Source organism: Pristiophorus japonicus, chromosome 6, assembly GCF_044704955.1.
Source record: "Pristiophorus japonicus isolate sPriJap1 chromosome 6, sPriJap1.hap1, whole genome shotgun sequence".
NCBI lineage: Eukaryota > Metazoa > Chordata > Chondrichthyes > Pristiophoridae > Pristiophorus > Pristiophorus japonicus.
In genome coordinates, this window is record NC_091982.1 from 54174327 (window position 1) to 54181806 (window position 7480).

General features: G+C 51.7%; 1 protein-coding gene across 1 annotated transcript; it reads right to left on the bottom strand.

The window, feature by feature from the left end:
• Positions 1 to 5199: 5199 nt before the first annotated feature.
• Positions 5200 to 6640, bottom strand: LOC139266114 (putative nuclease HARBI1). The gene is made up of 2 exons (XM_070883961.1): positions 6148 to 6640; positions 5200 to 5663 (listed from the first exon to the last, which is right to left on the bottom strand). The coding sequence occupies exons 1-2, from the start codon at positions 6638 to 6640 to the stop codon at positions 5200 to 5202; spliced, it is 957 nt and encodes a 318-aa protein (XP_070740062.1).
• Positions 6641 to 7480: the final 840 nt, after the last annotated feature.

The following is a 7480-nucleotide window of genomic DNA, read 5'->3' on the forward strand; positions in this document are numbered from 1 at the left end:
CCTCCTATGTGTGCCAGAGGTGGATGGTTTGCATTGCTCGTTGCTGTCTGACTCACCATCTACAAGTAGAGGACAATATTTCAGTTCATAGCTGGGGGGATGGGGTTGGTTAAGATGACATGTCAGCTGTCCAACCTCACATTGTGTTATCAAGGATTTCCATCGCTACATGGACACACCAATAATGGCCAACAAAAAGCATTAAAACGCTTTTGACCTTTCACGACATGAGCATCATGCACACCAGAGATTAGTATAAGCTTACCATGCTCTAGCACGGGATCTGATCACCCTTTGTGATTGCACGGTGTAGGTCACCCACCAATGCCAAGGCACGCTTCTCCAGACTGCTCAAGCCTATGACCTCTGCTGGGCCCCCCTCCCGTGGCACTCAGGCTTGATGCCTTGGATGTATTTTTCTTCTGCAGAAAGAAACGTTGCAGCCTTTACCCCCTTTGTTCATGTCCCACACACACACACTCATGCACACAGATATTTCTGGCACAGAACCTTTTGGAGTTGCACGGGAGTGGTCCAATAAATGGTAACTCACTCTTGCTGATGCCACCACATCGCTTCAACGTTTCCAACACTGGTCTCCATCCCACGCAATGTTTCCCTTTGAGGACATGGCCTCATCAATCTCCCTCCAAATGCGTCTGTATTGGAGTCGTGGAGGCTTGCTACGACCATCCTGGGTGAGGTCTTTATACCAGCGCTAAACCTCTGATACAAGCTCGTCCAGTTCTTCATCATTAAACCAGAGAGCTCCGCACTTGGTTTTAACAGTCTTCCTTGAAGCTCTTTTCTACTCATTTTAATTCCCTTGATAGATGGCCGCTGATCATCTCTGTATTTCCAACACTCTCCCCTCTCCAACTGTTAGGTGCAAGGGAGTGATCAGCATTTAAGCGCATGCGCAGATGTTCCATCAACCCGAATTGTGTCAGCACTGAAGTCAGCTGGCAAATGAAACTACAAAAAAAAACAGTCTCACGCATGCGCGATGCATGGCCTCTGATGTTTGCCAAGTCGAGAGGCCTACACCTACCGCCCACTACTGCCGCCGCCCACTGACACCCGCTCCTGCCCGCCGACTACCGCTGCCTGCCACTGCAGCCGACAGAACTGCGGCAAGACTCGCTCCCGACTGGCCCCAACGGCAGTGGGCGGGAAAAAGACATGTGCCGCCCGGGGACCGCCAAGAAATGGGCGGGCCTTAGAGTCGACCAAGTTCAGGGCCAAAGGGACTCTAAAAACTCTAGAAAAGGAGATAGAAAAATTTCAACTTGCAATATTTTATCAACTTCACAATTGACACTTTCATCTACAACTCGCTGTTTGAGACAACAGAGATGGTGAAGACAAAGGGTCAATGTGATCTTTCACTGCAAAAGATCACAGTTCCCCAACATGCCACATAATCAACAGTCAAAATCAGTCATTCGAAGTGTTGCCACAGGAGTTAATCAAAATAAGTCTGCCAACATTCGTACTGTTTCTACGTTTCCCCCTCACTTAGGGCTCAATTTTCATCAAAGCTTTTTTTTGGCGCACTTGAAGAGTTACGCGATTTTTATTTGGGTGCCCAAGTATGCCCCCAAAAAGTGTTCTAAGTTTCCCCGTTGGATTTCTTCATTTTGGCGCAGCCTAACCCGACCTTTAGTTTTGGGGTGGAGCCTTGATCTGCGCCAAAAAGATCGGGTTGCGACAGTAACCAGGGACACAATGCGAGCTAAGGCTGGAAATTGAAACATACCGACAGCTTGCAACACATTAAAACACATTGCATCAACTTAAAAACACATTAAAACACATTGCATCAACTTAAAAACACATTAAAATATATTGCAGCAACTTACCTCCAATTATTAAAGTCCCCCCTCCCCCCCCCGCCTTCTCGATGTCAGTGCTGATCCCTGCCCCTATCCCAGGATAAAGGGTCTCCCTGTCTGCTTCCCCTGCCCACCTCGAACCCTTTGCCAGTGCCGGTCCTGCTCTCCCACCTGACTCTAGCCTCGAGTGACTTGCCAGTGCCGTACTGCTCCCCTACCCCTAAGCCTGGCCGAAGGGCTTGCCGGTCTGCTTCCCTAGTCCGCCCCGAGCCCCTTGCCGGTGCCAGTTCAGCTCCAGCTCCCCAGCGCCCCCCTCCAACCCTGAGTGTCTTGCCAGTCCCCTTTCCCCCCCCCCCACCAAGCCCCAAGCCCCTTGCCAGTGCTGGTCCAGCTCCAGCTCTCCCATGCCTCCTCCCCCGCTCCCCCGCCCAGCCCCGAGTGCTTTGCCGGTCTCGCCCCTATCCCAGACCGAATGGCCTCCCAGTTCACTCCCCCGCCCCTATCGCAGGCCGAATGGCCTCCTCCCTTCCGGTCCCCGCACCTAACTACACCCAAAGGCTTCCCCCACTCTCCCCCCTTCTCTCTCCCCCCCACACCCACCTCTATCTCCCTCCCCCCCCCTTCTCTCTCTCCCTCCACCCCCCAGCCCTCTCTCTCTCCCCCCCCAGCCCTCTCTCTCTCCCCCCCATCCCCCAGCCCTCTCTCTCTCTCCCCCTCTTTCTTACCTTTCCTGATGCTGCTATCCGGGCATCTGCTACACTTACCTGCGACAATTTCTTTAACTATCCAGAATGTTTTTCTGCAGAGGCCACATACGCTGACCTAAGAAGAACTGGAGTAACTCTCAGCTGGCCAAACTTGCTGAAATGGCCAGAATTGGCGCAGGTGGCAGGTTACGCCCCATTTGGCTGAAAAAAAAAGTACCTAAAAAAATTGTAACTGAGTTACGCTGCTGTAAATTAATTGGAGAAACTATGGTTTTTTAAACTTAGGCCAAAAAAAAGCAGTCTGGTCGAAAAAAACGGCACAAATCACTGGGGAAAATTGAGCCCTTAAGCTACGTGGCAGCATCTGGGCAGCCTGCTTCCAGATGGTCCTCTTCTACACCATGCTCTTTCTGTGGCTAAATTTGTTACAAAAATATATCTTTTCCACCTGCCCTTGTAAACTGCTCCCAGATCTGCCAGGATAATAAGGCAGTCACAGTGGGGTAAAAATACACCCTCGTCTGAAACGGGACACACCCACCGCTTTTTGCCGGTCATTACCCCGCAATGGATGCAGCGGCCACTGGAGCGAAATTCAGTATTTTTGCTGAAAAATAGGAGCGGAGCGGTATTGGCGGCGGGAATGGGCTGTTTGCAGCGGTGTGGGGGAGGAGTGTCCGATAGGGCCGCGAAATTCAGCTGGTGCCGATTTATTGCCAGTGAGTCAGCTGCTCCCTGGCCTTCTTAAAGGGCCGGGTTTGCAGCTAGGCCCTGAGCAGGGAAGCCGGTCGATTCGATGGCATGGCAAATGAAGGAGCAGCAAGGAGGGCCAGCAGGTTTTCGGACGCAGAACCCTCATCGAGGCTGTGGAGGGGTAGGAGGTGCGTTCTCTACCCCGACACAAGCAGACCGACTCGCGCTGTGTTCGTTAAGCGTGGAGAGAGATCGCTGTGGAGGTCTCGGGGACCTTCATTCATGAACGCACCACCACCCAATGACGCAAATGGCTCAACGATATATTTCGCCTGTTGAAAGTGATTACAAGTTGCTTCCATCTGCAAGCCTCTCCTTCACTTCCCATTATTTTCCACCTTCACTATATAGTCACTGAAGCAGCTTTTGATTGTTGGGGCTTGTGTATATATATATCGTTCTCACAATGGACACTCCCTTTCATGTCTGAGTTACAGCTGCATGAAATGGACACACATTTGCACTCATTGCTGGGGCCTCATGACACTGCTACTCAACAAGCCTTATTTGCTTTGCAGGCGAAGGTTTCTCACAACTGTATACAGCAACAGAGGACTGGTGGTGGTGAGCCGCAGATAGAGCAACTACCTCACCTGGAAGAAAGGGTTCAGAGGCTAGTGCACCCACATGTTGCCATCCCTGTGGCCGCCGGTCGTGCCGATCCCGCTGGGAGCAGCATCGGTAAGTGAAGGCCTTCCTTTAATGACCTCTCTCCCTGAAAGTGCCAACACCTATCGCGCGTTTGCTTATAATAGTGTGCAAGTTGCAGGCTGCATGCGTCAATGCCCTACCTCACCCTCACGGCAACCCTTGTGCCAGTCATGCTTGCAAATAAGACCCCGAGTGTGAGCCAAACATCACTGCGTGCTGTACTCGCACGCGCCAGCTCAGATACTGGGAGTACGCGGTCCGGAATGTTAGACTTAGCAGAGGGTCTGCACTGGGTAATGCACCGGGGCCTAGCGGGCTGCAGCATGGTCAAAGGCAAAGGCAACCTTGGGTGCCATCTTTCCAGAGGGCGGGGCAAGTGTGCATCCAAGTTCTGCTGGAGAGGACTCAGATGAGCCCATTGATGTTGGGGTTTATGAAAGAAGGGTGGAGGCCATGCAATCAGAGGTGTTGGGGGCAATGGCAAGGGGGCCGCAGAGCCTGTCGGAAGTGGTCAGGAACCTGGAGGAGTCCACCTCGCACATTGTGGACAGCTCTGCGTATACCATGGAGCCCATCATTGCCAGTGTGCAGACGATAGCGGACTCTCAGAGTGGCCGTACGGATCCAGCTGTGCTGCCGCGTTTCATTGGGGATGTGGCAGTTGCTATGACAGCACAGGCGCAAGGGAACAAGCATTTGAGTGCTGCTTTGGAGAGGATGGCCATGGCACTGGATGCTCAGAATGCTCTCATGCACTCTGGGCAACAGGCCACGGAGCGTCTTACTGCTGTCATCTCTGGTGGCATCGAGACTGTGTCTGCTCTTATGCAGTCTCAGCTGAATGCCACGCGAGATCTGACTGTTGCCATCACGGCTGTCCACGGGGGACCTTCTGGTGTCGTGTCACGCCACCGACCTGTTTTCCCTCAGATTGGTGGCGATGGTGATGTGCCGGCCCCGGGGAGTGGTGCAGGCTCCTCGGATCAGGATGATGATGATGGACTCTCTCAGGATCGCAGCAGTCCTGACCCCAGACCTGTCACTCCGCCATTGCTGAGCCAAGGCCGAGGAGTTTGCTGGCCAGCAGCTTTTCCAGACTCATGATGCAGCCATAGGGGAGACACTAATAGGCTTGTGTAAAGAGGGGTTGTAAGGAGGGGCACAAGGGTGATAAATGATTGTGTTTGTTTTTTGCACCTTTCTTTCTTGTGTAATAAATCTTTATTTTGCGTTCCCATATCTGTGCCGGTCCCTCATTTCACTGTGAGCAATGAAGTGTGAAAGGGCTCATTGGGCTGCCCATGGAGATGCAAAAATGAAGGGTGAAGTGGGCATGAACTCATTGGAAACGAGCAGCAATGAGACGCTTCCCTCGCAGGGTTTGGATGGCGTGGCCGGTGGCCTGCATCGTGGTCCTCCTTCGGTGCCTCCTCCTCCTTCTCCTGCGTGACTTGCTCCTGCACCTCCTCCTCCTGGTCCTCCTCCTCAGGTGGTACTGCTGGCTCGTCCTCCACTGGTTGTACCCTCATGATTGGCAGGTTGTGAAGCATGCGGCAGAGGACCACGAATAGGGAGACCCTCTTAGGCGAATACTGCAACACTCCACCAGAGCGATCCAGGCAACGGAACCTCTGTTTACGGATTCCGATAGACTGCTCAATGATGCACCTGATGGCTGAAGGAGCGTCGTGGCTGCTGCCAGGATACCGAGCATCAACTGTTGGAGCGGACGTTTGGACATATACTTGACTAGTATACGGGACCAAACATTTGTTTTATTTTCCCCTTTAATGAATTTTGTAAGGGACAATATTGATGCATTATGCTTTATATAAAAAAAACAGTTAGACTTCAAGGTATGCGGGCCTTGAGTTATGGAGATAGGAAAGTGAGATAATGAACGACTGGAGAGATAATTAAGTGGGATGTTTGTCGATACCGGTGCCAAAAGACCTGCACTTGTTGATAATGCCCTGTCACAATGAAGGCTGGTTTATATCAAGAACTCAGCCTTGGATGAAAAGCTTTGCAAACCTTGCAAGGACTAGTGCTAAAACATGTGATGTAAAATGACGTAATTTGTAAGATAAAAGAACCTCACTGGAGATATCAAATTGAGAAGTGGTTCAGAGACAGGGGTCTCTAACACTTCTCCCAAAGCTTTGTCTCCGATTTAATAAACCTCTCTTTATATATTATACAGTCTCGGAAATATTTTTCCACAACATCAACTGCCATGATTTTGCAGTGGTGGTCGCACATCAACTGCACTTTGATGGGATTGAATCCCTTGCAGTTTCTGAACATCTCAGGACTGTTCTGTGGCGCCCTCAATGCGACGTGGGTGCAGTCTATGGCGCCCAGAACCCTGTGGAAGCCCGCAATGAGCACAAATCCGGTCTGCCGCTCGAACTGCTTCTCCCTGCTCATCAGGAAGAATATGTAGTCGCTCCCCCTCTTATACAGAGCATCTGTCACTTGACGGATGGAGTTATGCATGGCGAACTGAGAAATGTTCAATATGTCTGCTGTTGCAGCTTGGAAAGAGCCAGTGGCATCGGAATTGAGTGCTCTGGTCACTTTGGTTGCGACTGTCTGAGGCTGGAGGTCTGGCTGCAGGAGATTGCACAACTCCCTGACGCTGGCCTTCCGGAATTGAAGACTCCGGAGACATTGGTCATCCATCAGATCCATGAAGGAAAACTGCTGCCCGTAGACCCTTGCACGATAGTGCCTTCTATCCCTACGATTATGCTCACTTCTTCCTATGGCCGCTGCCTCAGTGCCTTCTCACTCATGCTCTTGCCTCTTTTCACCCTCTGCAGCCTGCTGCTGGCAAGCATCTGCCTCCTATGCATCCTGCCTTCTTTCCATTTCACCCACTATCTGGTGCACCTCTCCCTCCTGATTAACTTAATTTGCAACATTGGGTTACCCCTCTGGGTTAAGGTCTGTCGCCTTGTCCATGGCCTTCTGCATGTTACGTCCCTTGCCCGCTGCCTCTGGAGCTGTTAATGCCGGCGCCGCCTTCTCCTGTGTGCCTCCCTGCCGTGCACAATGTGCAGGAGGTGTTCCGCTGCCAGCACTGAGCCCATTGCCTCCGCAAGCACAACCTCCACAATGAGGCCTCTGTGTTGTCGAGATTGAGGACCCCGGCCCACTAGCACTCAACCCCGCTCTGAACAAGGCAACTGGCAAACTTGTGAATAGGCCGAAAAAATCTCGGCCAAAAAAAAATGGAGATACATGCAACACGCCTTTCAAGTCCGCCAGCGGTTTTGAGCCGGCACTGCGCATCGACCCAAATAATTGTCGGGGGTATGAACAGGCGACCTGAAGACTTTTTCACCTTAATTTCCCATCGGAGTGAAGTGCACGCTCTGACAACACTGTTAAGAAACATAGAAAATAGGTGCGGGAGCAGGCCATTCGGCCCTTCAAGCCTGCACCACCATTCAATATGATCATGGCTGATCATGCAACTTCAGTAACCCACACCTGCTTTCTCTCCATACCCCCTGATTCTGTTAGCCA